This window comes from Temnothorax nylanderi, unplaced genomic scaffold (assembly GCF_030848795.1).
Source record: "Temnothorax nylanderi isolate EJ_2023f unplaced genomic scaffold, tnyl_v1.0 TNYL_tig0119_pilon, whole genome shotgun sequence".
Classification (NCBI taxonomy): domain Eukaryota; kingdom Metazoa; phylum Arthropoda; class Insecta; order Hymenoptera; family Formicidae; genus Temnothorax; species Temnothorax nylanderi.
Genome location: NW_027249181.1, coordinates 456,445 through 475,284, shown reverse-complemented (window position 1 = coordinate 475,284; position 18,840 = coordinate 456,445). Strand labels below are relative to the sequence as shown.

At 39.2% G+C, this 18,840-nt stretch overlaps 1 protein-coding gene across 10 annotated transcripts in view; it reads right to left on the bottom strand.

The window, feature by feature from the left end:
* The window catches only part of By (focal adhesion protein tensin), a 172,951-nt gene that overhangs the window by 53,228 nt on the left and 100,883 nt on the right, over positions 1-18,840 (bottom strand). For 9 of the 10 annotated variants that reach the window (XM_071713033.1, XM_071713035.1, XM_071713038.1 and 6 more), the window contains one exon: positions 16,739-16,918. In XM_071713033.1, the coding sequence (XP_071569134.1) occupies positions 16,739-16,918 (180 nt within the window). Of the gene's footprint in view, positions 1-4,845; positions 5,403-16,738; positions 16,919-18,840 lie in introns of those variants that run through there. The other variant, XM_071713041.1, reaches the window with a different exon arrangement.

The window sequence follows — 18,840 nt, the reverse complement described above, 5'->3', positions numbered from 1 at the left end:
ACTAATTATCTCCTCCTTTTAGTCGTTTTACAAAGGACAATTTATCTCTTTTCCGTAAAGCGTGAATAAATGAAACCTAATGTGACCGTCGTAGTTACAGTTCTTTTTCTCTCTCTCTTTTCTCCCACGAGTTCATCCCTGCCGTAGTACGTGGCAGAAATGCGATCACCGGAAATTTCGTAGCCTCGATTGCATGCTATCGTTCGCTCGTTCCAGATCGTAGTCTCGATTCGGGTTTTGGATTCGCGCCAGCTATTGAAAACCCCCTACTTTCGAAGCGGTAAATCGCCCCCGTCGCGTGTGGCCGCAGGAAAAAGGACGAACACGAACACGGTTTCCAACTACTTACGTCTTCTCAATGTATGACCACGCGCGTTATCGAGTGTTTCCCCAAGTTCTGATTAAAATTAAAAGCGGACGAATCGAATCGTTCTAAACGGAATCCTTTCACGAAAAAACGTGTAAGAACCTTTTACAAATTTTTAGCAAGATTATCATCATATAATAGAAATTCGACTTAAAGAAAATGAGAAATAATATGCGCTACATTTTTAAGTTTTAAAGTTAATTTCATACATAAGAAAAATTTTAGACCAAAATTTTTCAACTTTAATTCGCAAATGTTTTCGTAATAAATAAAAGCTCAATTTTGATGAGATAAAGCAAGTCACAAAAGTTTCCAGATCTTCCTGTGAAGATCTGGACTCTGGTCGCTCGCAATATCAAAACCCCTGTAGCGTACAAGGAACGCTCCGTAGATGAATGCAACGATAGCAGAATTGAATCACGTGCCGTTTACGAGATGCATTCGCGTATTTCGTTCGCGTGTGGCCAGAAGATCCGTGTTAACGACACATGCTCTTTCACGGAATTGACTGACCGCCCAGAAAGCGGGTCGTTGGCACTACCAGCGGAGGTTTTCACGTTCGATAACGAAGACTTACAAACGACTTCGCGACGTTGGACTTTTATGACTGCAAATATTATTCTCGGTAATATGAAATTCCACTAATATTTTCTCCAATCTTCATTAAATCTTATATTATTTTTAGGATTATCAAAGTAGTTTGTACACTCATCAACGTTGTTGAACCTTTTTTATTTTACTATTAAATTAAAATATATAAATAGAAGTAATACGACATTAATATTCTATGGTGGAACCCTATCCCTGGTTCAGTCTAGTAGTTCAAAATATTGAAAAAAAATCTAAATTTTTATATTCTTATCGCGTTATATGATCAAATATAACAGTCACAGAAGGCCATGGATATCTGATTATTTCATTGAGAATCATACGGAACAGAGTTTTCGCATCCGAGAAGAGACGTTTATTTGTGAACGAGAAACTTGTCGTCGAGTCACTAATTGATGCCTCGACACGAGAGGGAACTCCGTACAAGAACGTCGCCCGCGATTTGCCTCCATTTGTTCGGCGAGGCGTGTAAAGGGCCTAATGTCACAGCCAATTACTGTGCATAACAGACGAATCAAAGTGCATCGTCGAGAAACCAGTTCAGTATACTTGACATGTCCCTGTCTTCGTCCGTCGCCGGCGCTCGATCGTTCTTTTGCAATTGCTCGATCGATCGATGCAATATCGTTGACAGCTCTGCTCATGGAAGAGAATGCGAGTTCTCATACATCTTACATGGTATAATATAATTAATTATGTAACGTCATATTAAATCCTACTCTGAAAATACACGGAAGTAATTCATATTGAAAAAATTGAAAGCTGACAGATTGCCGAGTCTGAAGAGTATATTAACGTTTCCCAGACGCGAAACATACTCATGCATCGTAAAATACATCGAAATAAAATTCGGGTCACGCGTAGAAGCGGATTAATTGTTAATTAAGGACTAAAGTGGAATTGTTAACAGCTGGAATTATATACATTGGTACATATTACATTACAGGTCACACGTATGCTTCCCATAACGGGTCCGAAATAGAATTGTTAATAGCTACGTATTACGTTACAAACTACGCGTACGTTTCCCATGGCGGATCAAATAGGTCAAAGAGCATCCCGAAGAATTCCGAGCAACACACACTTTAACGACTTTGCATACCCCGCCCGCCGCGAATCCGCCCTGGGTCCCTATGAACTTTTCCCGACATTTTCCAAGCGTTCGTCTATGTTGTTTCACGTGTTAGGCGGAAACTTAAATCATTTGACGCACCTTGCGAGCCTGAACGTTTCCGTCAAGCTGTTCTAGATCAACGGCGATTCGTTAAGCTGATTGGAAAGCATATCCGTATCGAAGCGTTAAGGATGACAAATTAAAGAGTCTACATGAAGTATATAAATATATAATATATAAAACCAAAGGTATAATAAAGTAAACATATAGGTCCATGTATGTATTTTTCATTAGTCTTGTATTTGTTATCCTACCGTCTTGCTTTGATAATAATTCACCTCTTTTCTTTCGTTTCTTTCTTATTATTCTTTGCTTCTTTATATAATGTTATCGTTTTTCATTATCCTTCTGATGATTCGGCAATATGCCAGATGGTTGTCAATTCATTTAATCTAACCCTGATTTCGTCCCTTGTATATTCCCGCGTGACAATGACACGACGATACAAAGGAAAACAAAGAAGGAATCGACCGACGCAACGCATTGGTAGAAATCTGTTGTTGGGTAGGAATACAGTGATACGAGTTTCATAAATCAATGTCGAGAATGTTTGCGCTATCGGCGAATACTGGCTGATGGATCGCAATATTTTAGTTTGCAATTTGCCAGATGATTTAAAAAGAACTGCAGAGATTATTTAAATCGCGAGCGCTATCGGATCCGTGCTCGCTTTTCTTTCCGTTTTACTTTTTGGACTAATGCATGAATAACTGTGATTCTTTAGCAAACTTTGGTCGATCAATCTCCATTTATAATAAATCTGTACCTTATATTTGTAACATATTTATTCGTGATATATGGATATGGATATTTTGTTAATGTAATGGATTGTAGTTGAAAAGAAATATATCTTCACTAAATAATAAAATCAACATTCAATGCTTTTACGGTCTTTCTGAATCAACGCGATAACAAAACTAAAGCAATTGTCCTTTAGAATTATAGCAAGAGGAGACAGACGTGCTATTCGGATTGGATAGAGTCTTTCCGATATTCGAGTAACGGTAGATTCCACGTATTTTCCGCGAGTCTATGGAATTGCCATCTTAAAATTCCGCATGACGCCAGGGTGAACGCGTTCTTTGCGCCGGGCGATAAAGTCGAACGAGAATAGATGAGTGACGCAAGGCGCCGTGAGGTCGCGATATGTATTCGATACTTATCCGTGGCCCGAACCAATATAAACGGGATTTCAGAAGGAATTGACGAGAATTGATCCAGCCTGTTAAAGATTACCGTTGAACGTTGCATTATGACCGCTCCTTTGTGATATCAGCAAACCTTTTATGGCTTACAGCGATAGTGAAGAAATTTTATGTTCTCACGTACTCCAAAATTAAATTGTTTCTTACACAAGATGCCCTCAACTCAACTGCATCGTACTGAAGTCTTTCAACAGATATAAAGGAGTTTCTCGTAATAAAAGATTGCCATTCGGAAGATTGTCTTCGGTCTTGAATCTGTCTTTGAATCGAATTTGTTAAACCAAAGTTTACTAAAAATTAATCTAAATTGAATTAAAAACTATTTTTTTTATTCATACATTTGTCATTTCAAATTACATTCGCAAGATATATATTTTTAATGTTTAATGTTAGACATTTCATATCATTATCAGACTTTGCATCTAATTTCCGTCAAGGAAAAATCGACTTCAATTTCGATAAAGGCCTGTCATAAACATCCGATACGGGAAGAGTGGGACGCACTGCATAGCGTTACCTATATTGTTGCGACTTTCCATATATGCAAGTAATAATTCAAATACTGCATCGAAATGTAATATCGACAACTGTCAGGAATTATTAAAGAAAAATCTACATATTTTTGCTCGTAAATTATATCCTAAATTTTTGTGAGAATTTTTGCGAGAAGAAAAACAAGTAACTCAATAAAAACAAATAACTCTACAAAAAAGAGCAAAAAGTTTTTATCGACCATAGCGATGTTCGTAAAAAGATTTGTGTGCGGCGATTTATAGCATTCTTAATATTTCGCGATTCTTCCTGTAGTCAGCAGTGTGTCATGAATTTTCATCGAAACGATTCTTATTTCAAATGTGTTATACGATGTAGGAACTTCTCGGAATAACGTAGCACACCGTCGCCATTACCTTACATCATCGTCGTTACATTACTTCCTCGAATATTCTACTCGATTACGGATTGTTACCCCATTCTTTATTCGCTCATCCATTTTTATGGCATAATACTTTCACAACTACTATATATTTTTATTTCTTCAAACTATCTGAATATAAGAAGCATATTTACTGCCTTAAATGACTGAACTATTAACTTGTTGTATCTATATCCATATATAAAGTATATTGGAAAATTTTACAAGTAATCTCGTTTGATATAGTCTAAGAAATATATTATTATTTTATTACAAAAATAAAATATTGATTTAATCAGATAAGATTTCTCTCAAACAGAAATATAACTTTTATCGTATAATCATTGTATTATTTTTAACATTAAATTATACAGTACGCTATCTTTTTTCACACATACTCACATGAGTTTTTACCCATAGAATTGTGCTGTTTTTAAATTAACTCTCGATTATCTCGTGTTGCGATATTATTACAAAATCAAATCTCGCTTTCATGCAAAAATTATTGGCGTTTAAGATAAATTGTTTGACGTCGAAGAGTAAGCGACGATCTCGATTGTTGGCTTCGAAGACTTACCGTGTAAACGACGTGATAATTCCGATGTACATTGCCATGACACTGGACCGTCGACAGCATGTTTGTCGGCTGGCTGTCAGCCCCTCCGAAAAAAAGACAACTATATCGGCCTCCGACTATATCTTCACACTAACAATAAGCGCAATGACCCTGTCGTCGCTTAACGTCACATCTGACCGATCCACCGCGCACTTTTTCACCGGCGACCCATCGACAGTTCACCAGATACCCCGGAAGTTCCCCGTGCGCGCCGTGCCGGCATCCCGCGACCGCCGATCGGATGTCACTTCGCGACGTCGCACCGACAATTTTCCCTTATTTTACCCTTTCAATCGCATCGCGGACTTGATCAACTCGTCGTTTGATCAAGGCGAAACGGTTCGCATGCAATTGTCACTAATAAATTATTATTATTTTAATTCAGCACACATGAATGCAAGGACTTGAAACAGTCCGCGAGAGAGGAATTTGAGAGGATTTTGTCCAGTGGCCGGTGGCGAGACGGCTCGGAAGGACGTGGCACGTTCGATGGCAAAAGCCGACAGAGCACGAATGGAGAGCTCGCGCGTTTCGGAGCACGCATGGATAGCGATAGCGCTTAGACGTAAGAAACACGCATGCGTGATGCCCCGGGCTGCTTCGCGCGCGCTGTGTGCCGTGTCCTTCCCTCGTCGTTGTCTTCCTCCGCGTGTCCCATCAACATCCTCCTCATCTGACAGTTGCCGGCTTTTTTCAGTTATCACCGTCAATGCTTTGACAGCTCGTGTTTTTCAAACAATGCGTTTTGCACATCAGATATTTGCATCACGAAACCATGGGGAAATTTTGGGGATACCTCTCTGGCATCGGGATTAAATAAATAAATAAATAAAAACCCGCTGGAACGAATTCAAGTGCTATTTTGTCATTTCGGAGCTCGTAAAAATAATAAATTTCTCACCAATCGAAATGGCCATTAATGACAATTTTCTGTAAATCTGAATAACGTTTTAAAATTTCATGTTTGTAAAAAGAAATTAGAAAATGCTCTATATTTTACGATATTCGCGTGAAATGTCTAATTTTAATTTTCTTTCAATATACAATTAAAAGAAATATCACGAGTTTTTAAAAGAATGAGTATCGTAGTTAGCATTACATTGGTTCAGATTTTAAAATTAGGGAAAATAATTATGGGAACAGCATTCTTTTTTTCCTTTTTTGGGGAGTGAATAATTTAACGCAAACTTTATGATGGAAGGGAAATAAAAACCTAATTAATTTGTTATCTTAGCCAATCTCGGCACATTCTCGTTAAGATTCGCGGCATCATCAACTCTCTGTTTCGTCACAAGCCATTCATAGCGGTGTGGATTAAATTAAATTTCATTACATTCAACAATGGCGCATCGGAGGACCGATCAATCTTATTCCGGCCAAGCTGCGACGCGTAACGGATTTATTTTACGATTATAGGCGGCGGCTTTAAATTATTATTCCCCCGCGGTATCTCGATCGATTATCGATACAGTTTCGATCCGAGACGCTCCGTCACTTTTACCCGCCTAAACCGGTTCGCGGGGCGACGGATCATTTGTCTCGATCCGCGTGTTCTCTCGATCTCGTCGTGTCATCGTCGTCCTTGATCCGCGATCGTATTCTGATTGGGCGCAATTGATCAATGGGTCTTCTTCTTTAATTTACGAAAATACATCAGGCTCACTTTCGTCGCCGACTACACGATGCCATCGTCAATTATTATTTGATTCATGATAACGCGAGATTAATGATCCCGAACAGAGAAGTTTAATTACTCCGATCAATTATGTTGCGAAATACTTTAATAAGGGCTCGTGATATAATGCAGAAGTACAATGCTGAAATTACGAAGACGATGTTGAAAGCTTTCTAAAGGAATCTTTTTAAAACATAAATTTTACGTCGCCTTAATGTTATATTAAATTGTGTGCTGTAAAATTTAGCAACGATAAGCGAACAAATATTTAGCTTAGACTGACCAACGATGATTCTTTTCTAGTTCTGTTTATTTCTTCACATCAAAGGAAGAAAGGATGTGGTAATACTGTTGAAGCCGAAGAAAAAAAAACGCGCCGCGCTAAATACAGGTCTTACGTTTCATCGCCTAAAATTAGCAGTGATTTCTGCACAAGTACAGGAAACAGGAACCCCCGACGTCAGAACAATAACAACGATCGATGGTTCCGAGCCATTTCACACGCCATATTAATAGAACTCAATCTCAGTCGTAGGTAACCGCTGGTAATATCACATATCGACGAATTTTTATTTTCGAAAGAGCTCACGACTAACTGCCAAATATAAAATCTGAACGTCGTTTAAATTTGTATTTTAGAGATTTTTCTCGTTTATTACGTACCTATACTTCTTTCTACGTATGTGTGTGTAATTTTCAAAATGTTGTTACGATACTATTCGATAGTTCCTACTACGATTAAGAAATGTTTAATTGATAATAATGTCGTTTTGGGCAAGACATTTCTAAGAAGACAGAAATATGTCTTAATTCTTAACGAAATTGCATGCTTGCAAATATTTCTGCGTTATTCGGCAATAACACACGATTCACATCGTACGAGTAAAGTCTCGCGCAAGAAAAATCCTCGCGGCATTGTGGCAGCAATGAAGATCGACGATCTTTGAACAAGGAACTTCGAAGAGCCATCCAGGGGCGTCTTTTCATTACGACGGAGATTCGCGATCGATAGATCGTCCCAGTGGGCGGTCCGTTGCATCATTTTTTACATGGCCGGTGGGTGACTCCGGCGCGATAAATTCTTGTTTCTCCCTTTTTCCTGTTTTCATGTACACAACCGGTAATCGATGCGTGAACGAAAAAGGTACGATGTTTTAACGAGCGCATTTCATTATCTTCGACAAACATTCGCTTTGCGCAACATGTATATAAACCGCACAGCAGCAGTTGTTGAATTCTTTTTGTACAATTACTGTAGATTTTATAATACCGCGTTGTATATTATACGTACAAAATCACGTTTGGTATTAAATTTCTTTTCATTCGTCTATTGTTGTTTCGTAAAGTAACATCACAGAATATTATGATGAAGAAAAATTACGACATGATTATGATGTTGTCTTCGTTATCCTATAATCTTTATCATATAATAAGAAAATTCATTATTATTAATAAAATATATCCGTAAATATATAGGCCCCGGTAATGTTTAAAGTTAAAATTAATGAATGCTTGAAACTAGATGTATCTGAAATTAACTTCATCGCAAAAGATGCGTTTGCACGGTTTTTCAGTGGCACTAACAAACCAAGATCACGCGAACGCCTCGGGACGACGCGTTCACCGAGAGTCATTAATCTCGTCGTTGACTCTTTAATCACTAATTAGCCAACAATTTATTTTCAAGCGTAGCCCACGGACGCGTACTCGTCCGCGTCTGTCGCGCGAGTTTAAATCCGACGCCGCGCCGGCACGTCCGATGAGAAATCGCATCGAATTTCGGGGTGCAAATGCAGGCGAGAAAGCAATTTCGTGGCGCGCGCGTGTTGGTACGCGTTCACGCATCGCTCGCGAAACCAATTAAAGCTGCTCTCTCTCTCGCGGCGAAGGTCGCCGCTTTAAAGTGCACTGGCGGGATATCCGCGGAAGGCGCAAGACGCTAATGCGGGGGCGCGTATACGGTGGTGGTGGTGGTGGTGGTGGTGGTGGTGGTATTTTACCGCCGAGCAAAGCGGGCGGAACATTTTTCATGTTTCCGACATAAAATCCTGGCGAGAAGCGGAGCATTAATCCTTCAACGGCATCGAAGGTTCCTCGGCGGAGCGGCTGCAAGCAAGACAGTTCATAAATTTCGATGCACTTAGAGCGGCGCGCCAGCCACCCCTTCGACGCATCGAATCCTTACCCCGGTAGCGAGCAATCGGTAAAAGACGAGACGTGGATAGATGGACGAAGATGATAAGGGAAAAAAATATTGAAGACAATACTGTAACTCTCGGCACATATCTAGAAATATTTTTATATTTATAGAAGAAGAAGCTATCTTGTAAGACATAAATAATTATTCCAACAAAATAAAAATGTGGATATTATGTTATATAATAATTTTAAAAAAATCTTGCAAAGAGATTGTTATTAAAAGACGCCATTTGGGAATGTAAAAAATGTAATGATTACAATAAAAGTAATAAAATATTGGATTAAGTAAAATTGCATTACTGTTAAAATCTCCATCTTTATAACAATGAAAGCTTCCGCGCTTTCTTTCACAAAAGAAAGACGATAAGTACTTTAGTCCGCGAAAGGATTCTTTTATTCGTGGAATATTTTCTTCAATAGACTATAATTATTCTATATTCTTTGGATTATAAGAGTGGTTCAAAATTACTATGAGCATTACGATTTGCTACTGGACAAAAGGGAGAGATTCGCGAAGGAATGAGAGAGAGAGTAAGGATTGGGGTAGTTAAAGTTGCGTGTATATACCGTAACGCTATATAGAGTAATGACAAATCGTTCGGGCGAAAGAATGTGCTACCAGCAGCGTATAGAAAAATGCAAACTCTGATAAACGGTACGGAACTCGAAGAGAAACTTTCTCTTTCCTCTCTCTATCTTCTCCCCCTTCTCTCTCTCTCTCTCCCTTTCTCTCTTTCCCTCACGTAAACTGACACGGTTACTGGGAACTATGAAAGCTGAGTGTGCTCCTAGAATAAATCGCTTTTATGCATTATGCGGCATACGATGTGTCGCCAAGCGAGTGTTCCACACACTCTCGACGCTTCGTTTTACTTTTTATCTTCCAAGGTAGTCTGGAAAAAAATTGAATTCGCGCTTCCGGTTTGCATTCCCCTCGAAGGATTCACAACCTCTTACCTTTGGGATTTAATAGATTTACTCGCACGGCTAACAAATCTGTTTAACACATTCGCTGCCAGTGATGCATCTGGCGTGTCAGCGGGGCTCATCCCCAATTCATCATGACTGATGAGGTGCATTAAGATTCCTACTGAGTTTTCAGCGTATGTTACCGAACTTTATATTCTGTGAATAAAATTTGATTCATGTGTTTTGTAAAGGATTGGGGAAAAGATTTCGGACTCTCCAGAATATATTGACAAAGTGTTATTGAAGCAAAAATCATTTTGCAATTAATATTATTGCAAAATAATTAAATACGATCAATAAAATACAATGCAAAAATAAAACGATAGCCTTATAATATTAATTGTATAATTTATGTATATATTATAATGGAGATTTAACAATATCGTACATAATATTGTACACAGGAACTTAGACTCTCGAAGCGTATCTAAATTTACCCGGAAATTGTGCCTCCGATAGACGGCACGCACTAAACAGATCGCGTCTGGTGCCTGCACTGAGAGTGCATTCCTCCTCTCTCTCTCGTTCTGTTAAAGATCGAATCCAGGAGCACGATGCAACCCCTTCTTGGTTACCGTAAATAAATCGGTAATATTTACGCGTGCACGGCAGATGTTAGATAGGTACGCGTGTCGTCGGCTGGTAATGTACTCTCTTTCGAAAGGAAAACACGAGAGTTTGGAAAACATCGGCCGCGAAGACAGTCTCAAGTTCGCCGATAGTTACCTCGCGACATTTTATAGAATCGACAGTGATTTTGAACGACGACCTTTATACGTAAACTTTGTAAAATATTCAGTAATATAGATACAACGCAATTCTGTTTTATTAACTTCCTAGATTCATGAAATAATAATTTGCCACACTATTATTATTAATCGGTAGAGGATTAAAAGCAATATTAATGAAATCATATCGTGGTAACTTTTAATAAAATTATAACTACGCAATAATCAAATAATATACTTCGTGTAATTCCAAAATACCGATAAAATACGCCATGTGTTGCAACAAATGATGATTCAATATTTCTATTGAATTATTGTGGAAATACGAGAAAATTATTGTTTAGCGATTCGTATAACACAAATGTTTACAGATATGTATTTACTCGCAAATTTGAACGTTGGGAATATGTTATATCATCAAATAAAATCTGTTTGTAAAATAAACCGTAACGCACAGCAACATAAATTTGTAATTCCATAATTCCAACGGAAATTTTCATCATTATCGTTTATAAAATTAAATTAATGTTGGAAAAGTTTGTTTTGCAAGTTCTAAAAGGGTTGCAGGAAAGAAAATAAATGCGTTCCAGTGAATAAATGCGCTTAATTGATGAGAAAATTACACCGTCGCACCTTTTGATCGAGATTTGTATCTTGTAACATATCTTTCTATTCAAATAAAGAACCGTTAATTACAGATTTTAAAAATTTGGGATTAAATAAAATTATACGTGAAAAAAAGAGAAAAACTAAGGTGTAGAGTTAATATAAAGTTTTTATCAAGTACCAAGTCACGTTTCGAAAGAAATAGAGATAATATACGTTTAAAATGTAATTTTTATGTTACTTGCGAACAAAAGAGAAAATTCTGTTTTATTCATGAAACACAAAAACAATCTACGTAGGTGAGACACCGCGAGGTGTACATTTCGTTGTTAGCTATGCAAATTGGTGACACAAACATGAATATGCAAATCGTAATACGCGCCACGCACAGAATATTTTTGCGTCCGAAATTCGGGTAAAACAGCGAGTAGCAAAAGTCATCGAAAAATGCGCGGGATAACGAGCGATTGCATATATCCAGCTGCGTCATTACGGGCCGCGTTGTACCTTGTCAACGGTCTAACAACCTCCGGTCCTGTTTCCCGACCTTTCGTCGAAATGGTTTTAGACGTGGAACACGCGTACAACGTTTCTTGCACCGATGATGACTGGCAGCTGCGGTAGGATTCTCAAGGATCCGCTGCTCCTCTTTTGCTTTCTTTTTTAACGGCCGACCCTCTTAACCTTAAACCCTTTTGGCGAATACGCGCCGCAAAGAGCGAAGGCAAGGAGACGAAGGGCGAGAGAGAGAGAGAGAGAGAGAGAGAGAGAGAGAGAGAGAGAGAGAGAGAGAGAGAGAGCCTTTAATGGAACTTTAGTTAAAGCGGATGGAAAATTAGCGGTCGGAGCATGCAAGAGACGAGATTAATCGCCGACGTATTTAATATTCGCATCGTTAGAACACGCAAAGGAGTACTGGCTGTGCTGAAGCATTTAACTTTTGCTTTATAATCGCCTCAATATATATAATATTTCGTTTATATTAACTTATTATGATACGAATAAGAGATACGAATAAAACGATTTTAATATACTTTCGTATTACGTAGTTGAATTTAATAATATATCCTAATCTCTCCGTGCAGAGAACGGTCAAAATCCAATTTCCTGAGGTTCCCAAATCACAATAGCGCTCGTGAAAATTTTATAGTCGTCATACATTCGCGACGCGGAATAACTTCCGGCAATGTTGGAGAACATAACTCACAGCACGACGAATTCAAATATCTGGTGGTAAAAATCGGCGCTCGTGGCGAGCGAGCCGGCCGGCCGTGTTAAAACGTCGCTCCATTATTCCGGCGAGCCCGGTGACTTTTACGAGCGCAGCACGAGCGGTCGTTGCCAGTTATCGCGGCGTTACATCGCGGAGTTACGTCGCCGTAACGATTGTTGCGGGATGATTGCGGCGCGGTTGTATTCGGCGTTTTACTGATCGCAATGAGATCCGGCGATTGAGACGTTAATTAGCGAAAGATGCGCACGCCGTTTCTCGATCCGCGCGCTACGGGATTCCCGACGGGGCTAATTAACTCGCCGCGCCGCGCGCCGCGCGCCGCGCGCCGCGGCGAGTATCTCCGCGCCAGTAAAAAGCGTCGCGGATTAATCACGACGTGCTATATCTACGACGCCGTCGTTATCGTCGTCGTCGTCGTCGTCGACGATGCCGTCGTAGAAGTCCTACGACGACCGGCCGATACGGACCTCACCTAAGGCGGCTTATTTGCGAGCGGGTTAGTGACTTTTCTTTGCATATCGCGGGTAATCTGGTCGAGGAGTCTGGTCTCTCTGGCTTTCGGAATGGGGCGATTCTCGACTCGCGCTATCAGTCACTCTCGGTGTAATCGTGACGCGCGCCGCACCCGCGATTATAACGTCTGGTAAATTACGTACTATGGTGCATGATATGATCCTATTTATGGCAACGATAATACACCTGCGCGTTTTTACACGCTGGAATATACGCGATTAGAAAAAGAAAAGAAAAGAGAAGGAAAGAGCGAGAGAAGAGGGGAGAAAGAGAAAGAGAGAAAGAACTGTTAAATATGACTTAGGATAACTGCGAATAATATAGCTGCTTTGAAAAAGAATGAGCCGGCTATAATGAATTGTAATTTTAACTCTGATTTAGAAGCGAAATAAAGAAGCTCTATGATAAATGAAGAGAACTTGATATAACAGAGTACAATGCTAACGAAGAGTTAAACAATACTCAACTGATTCATTGTAGCAATAGCCAACTTTGCTAATTGGTATTGGTTAAATGTAAATACTCGTTCGTTTGACATAATAATATGGTAACATTAATTAGCATTAATAATAGCAACGCAATCATTTCAGTTCCATGAAAAACGTCATAATTACGCATTGCGTTATCACGTAGGCTTTTAGGCTTTTAGGCTTTTAGGCTTAGGCTAGTCTAAACAATGCATTCGTTAGTAATATCTATTTCTACTTTTGCGTCTAAATTTACTTATTCTTGCTTTCCTTGGCACAGATGTTAACAAAAATTACTATTATTAACTATGTGTTGCATGTCGACATTACGGTAAATTACTGTTATCATTATCAACAGAAGATTGTTGGAATTGCTCCGTTTAGCTATCTGTTAAAATAAGCGGTTTTTTTCTAGCATCTAAATATTACGTAAATAAGGAATTTCCCGAAGAGGCCACCAATATCGATGCCCGTCTCTCTAAGCAGTGCTAATGTGTTAATGATATCAAATTGCAATCGCACGCATAATTGAGCTGCGCTAGATAATTCGATTTGTGCCGCAAAATTCGATTTCGTGTTGCATCTTCATCAGACAAATGTGACGTAAATGGAAATTCTGATCTATAAATAAGATTGAGATTGAATATATTAAGATGTCGAAATAGTAGAATTCAAAATATATTGAAATAATCGCATTGTTCGCATTGTTCGTATAATACAAATACATTCGACTAAGAAATTGTTGTTCCACATAATATTAAGAAATTGTTAGTCCAACAACAATAATAAAATTTTTAAAATATTTAAATATTAAAAATGACAATACTTTTGCTAATATAACACAATTTTAATTAAAAATTTCAAAAAAGTCTTATTTTATCCTCGACCTTTTTTTTAATATCTATCAATAAGTTAAAAATTTTTCCTACTTTTGTTGCTTTTCTATCCGATAATTCTCTTCTATCTCTTCAGAGATGTAATATATCATAATGCATCATATCCGAAGTGCTAGCTGCGATAACGCGAAATCCAGGCCATAATTACGTAATTAGGTTGGCAATATAAAAAAAAATGGGATCATCGCGGGTTTCTGATTAATATATAAAATGTTGATGTCACCGTATCGATTTAGTCGGTGTATCAAGAGTAACCTTTCGTCGAGGATGAATTTACGACGGAATTGAGTAAAAACAAGATTAATGTAAGATATTACGACACGAGTGCAAACGTAGTACTTTTATCTGCCGAGATAAAATCTGCGAGAACGAGATCCTAATTTATTGTTCAACTGACGAGCATGTTATTTTTTCGCGGTGTGTTGTATCCTCAAGCACGACGGCGGCGGTGTAAACATACGTGCAGTATCACCGCAATCACAACTATGGTAATAAACTGTTGTAACGTTACTAGGATGCATTATTTGCGGTTGCTATTTCATTTGCAATACTATATGTATATATGCATGGTGGATATGGGGATTGTTCAATAATGTGGTTGTTTCAATCAAAGCCTGTCAAGTCTGACATTCTAAATCTTATAGATTTTTTTTAAACTCTGTGATGAGAGAAACAATAACTGCACTAACATCAGTTAGTGGATTTTTATATTATGTATTCATTCTATTTTATCTCTCTATTTAGTCTCTTAAGAAATACCAATGGTAGATGCAAAACCTCAGAAGCCTCAGACGGAAATCAGATTGCTCGAGAAATAAATTCTAATCCCGTTTCCCCGTAACAAACGCCGGCGCTAATTTCGCAATTACGTATTCGCTGTCTTAGTCCGTTTCCCGCAGGCGCGACCAGGAAGAGATCTTCATCTGCCAGTCGCGCGAATGGGACGACCTTAATCCCCAAACGTCACGTCAAACATTCTCTCCCGGCGCGGCGCGACGGGCGGGACTTAATTCCATAAAAGACAAACTCGCGTCGCCAGGAGAAATTCAATTTGTGTGCGAGTTTTGCATAACGAGTACACCGCGATGGACCACGTATATATAAGCCCGATAGTTTCTCATTAAGTCACGCTGACCCAGAACCAGATCCCACAGCAGCGCGAGCACAATGGCACCATCGTCCGGGGGTAACCACCCCCTCGACTGCTCGACCGGTTCAATTGGATGTACGGTTTGCATACCGATAGTCTCGTAGGGACAATGCCGTGCGTAAATTTGTATACGCCTCGACACGTATATACGTGTTTTCTGCTAGTGACGCAAGCAGTCGCTGTAGCAACTACATCGCTTTATAAAATTGATGCATGACATACAAAGAGAGAGGAAAAAATTCAATGCATTGTGAGCTTGGAGATTCCTTATTTTTCAAGAACTGTAGACAACTTTGAAAGCTTTCTCGAGCAATCGGCTTATACTACAATATGCAACTCGCGTTCGTCTCGACGTGCATTGATATCCAAATCAAGAAAAAATTGTACAATAAATTTTCAAGTTGCAGATATTGCCGAAAGAAATTTCACGAGAATACGCTGTTGAAAAGTCGCTGTGTCAGAATATCGTAAGTATAGTTTCTTTTATGCGAACGTAAATTTGTAACCAAAAATATTTCATACGCAGCTGTCGCGCGTTGTTTGGTAGCCGAAATCGGTTACGACATTGAATGCATGCAAAATGCACATTGAACGTGCTCACACGTGTATCCCGTATGTATCGCGCTCTCCGCGAAAGCTCACCGGTGCCTCAATCCCTGACCTACATGGACGACGGAATCTCAAATGGTGTTTGATATACCCCCGGAGGATTTCAGGGCTCGGCTCAGCGCACTTACGCGACGCTTGCACTTGCACGAGGCTCGCACGACAAAAAGACACGACGACGCTTCGTCGCCTCTTGCGTATAACTGAGATAAAAGTTTATTGGTCTTTCGAGAAAAATGTCGCCGGTCCGCATCCCGCTGCGCGACTTACAGCTCAACATTTTCGCACGACGCGACGGTCGTGTCGGAAGAAATTGTTTCTCGTTACCTTTCGTGAGGCACCGCGAGAGCGTCGTGAGCTCAGGTGGAAATCGCAAAATGTCGCTCGTGATTTCACGGTGGAGGTACACGAGATTGGGAGAACGATATTCGCAGGAGGATAAAGTATCACGACGAAAATTCTGCTCCAGTTTTAAACCATACCTCAAGATTTCTAGCTGTTATTTCTACTTATACGCATGTATAAGATTACATAAGTACACCGTGATTAAAATGTCAATATTAATTAATAAACATTTTTTTAGAAATATAAATACTATAAATAATTTCTATTTTTAATAAATTTAAATAATTTCTATTTCTTAACAATCTGGAAAAATTAATGTAAGCCACATTATCATTAAAAAAATCAAGCATGTCACTTTCTTTCTTAAAATTGAATCTTGTTTAGTCTTATATAAGACCAAAACTAATTGCAATAATTTCTGCACCGTATCGCATTTTGCTTAATTTGATTAACAATAAGTACTTACCGTGATTTGCTGATTAGTCGGGCTCGGGCTAGGGCTGGGAGTGGAATTTGGCGTAGAGAGCTCTCCCGATGCCGGCGAAGGTGAATTTGTAGTGACACCGCCGACGGTTGGAAATGCCCTAGCTGGATCGGCTTGCCATTGTTTATGGATTTGCTGCGAGGTGTCTCGGAACCGCGCGCCCTAAAGCAAAAAGCGCATAATTTCTTATTAAATTTCTTGTTAGAAGACGTAAGACGAGATGAGACGTACGTTTTCCGAGTAATTAGGAACACACGCTAGTCGGTTTATTTCCAGATTAAGACATTGAACGTATTTCTCCGTAATTTTTTAAATAATAAAACATTTCGAACGTATTAGCCTAGAAATAATTCTTAAATATAAAAAAAAGAATTAATCAGCTTATTACTTAAAATCTATTCATCGCGCTTCCTTCCGATTGTGAGCAAAGTGAATAACGATTTCCTCGCACGTAAACGCGTACCATTTTCACGGCAATTAATATGCATACGTCGTCTCGCCGGCGCGGCGTGCCGCTGAACACTTGCATCCTTGAAGAACTAGATCGCCCGCATACGCGTCATATCATCAGATGACACAGTTCGATTAGTCTCGGATATTTGCCTCTAGACAATTGTATCGAGTTCGATCGCTCCGCTCCGCCGATCTGACAAGTCTAATTAGAATGGCGAGCCAGCCTACACGAATGCCGTAAATAAGGTCACATTCCCTGCTAAATTTTACGTTAATACTGAAATACCGTTAGCTATCTAGTTTCATATCATCCCGTGAGTGTAATGTATCAATCGAAAAGAGCTACACGTGTCAAAAATAATCATAAATGGAGACTTGAAACAGAAGTCGAGCTAAGTACCAACGAATTGAAACCTATGGTTAAGAAAATAGTGGCTAAAAAATAGTCATTAATAGTTCCCTCTCTTCGATATCATAGTACATGACAGTATTCTTTCTTTTATATGTATCGTGATATAATTTAATGTGCGTAACGTAATATATATGGGGAAATATATGTGTCAATCGTTTACTATGACGTGTATCCGCCGCAATTAATAATTTTATAGCGGCTGTCAAGATGACGAGTTGACGGCTGCCTGATGTAGAAGTTCGTAGACCCCTAACGGCCGAACTACGCAAGATTGCGTGCGCGTGTGCAATCCTTCAAGAACAGCGTCGTTCGCGGATGCGATAATTGCGCTTATGCAACACGCCTCACCGTAATAGCAATTAGCGCCGGGGGAGTATAATAGAGGCCGTATAAGCGGAATCTTTCGAGCGAGTGTGTTCCGAACGTGTGGCCCGCGCCTGCCAATCGACGCTGCCTTTTTAAGACCCCGAGAGACTGTGCGGGGCACGTCGGCGAATTGCGGGGAGTCAATCTAAAATTTTTCACCCATGTCAAATCGGCGCGCCCGATTGCCACGGTCTCGGAATTAATTTCGCGAGGAATGAGGCTAATTTACATCCGTTACGGCATTCCCCTTGCAATCGCGGCCACATTGTATATAATAATATCTCACGTCGCGTCGTGTAATCTCCCGCAGATTCCACGCCGCGATTAAAGGATGCATTTTTCGGGAGCTTCCTCTTAACGCGCGGTATTAAATCTACGGCCGCGTGCACGTGTCGGTCAAAGTGACACTCGCGGAATGGATTGGCAAAACACTGTTGGTGTTTGTACAGCCACGTATATGGTGGCTTGGAAATTCTCTCTTCGAACTTTTCGGAAAAATTTAATTTTTGAGAGCAAACATTGTCGACCGTATTCAAATATTTTTTTGCAATTAGTAGAGATTATATATTATGTACAGTAATTGACACAATAATCATTTATTAGTAGAATTAAATATAACGCATATTTTATATTCATAATTTTTTATATCAATTCTCTGAAAATACGACAACGCGGCGAATGCACCGGAAATTGATATTAAATGTAAATTTATTTTATTATGATAGAGCAGATTTTATGAAATTTTTGTTACGAGTGTAATGGCATCTTTTACATGGGAAAAGAGGTGTATGAAGAATTTATAACTTTCTCTACATAAAATTTATGTAAAAAGTAATAAAAATCAACATAAGGA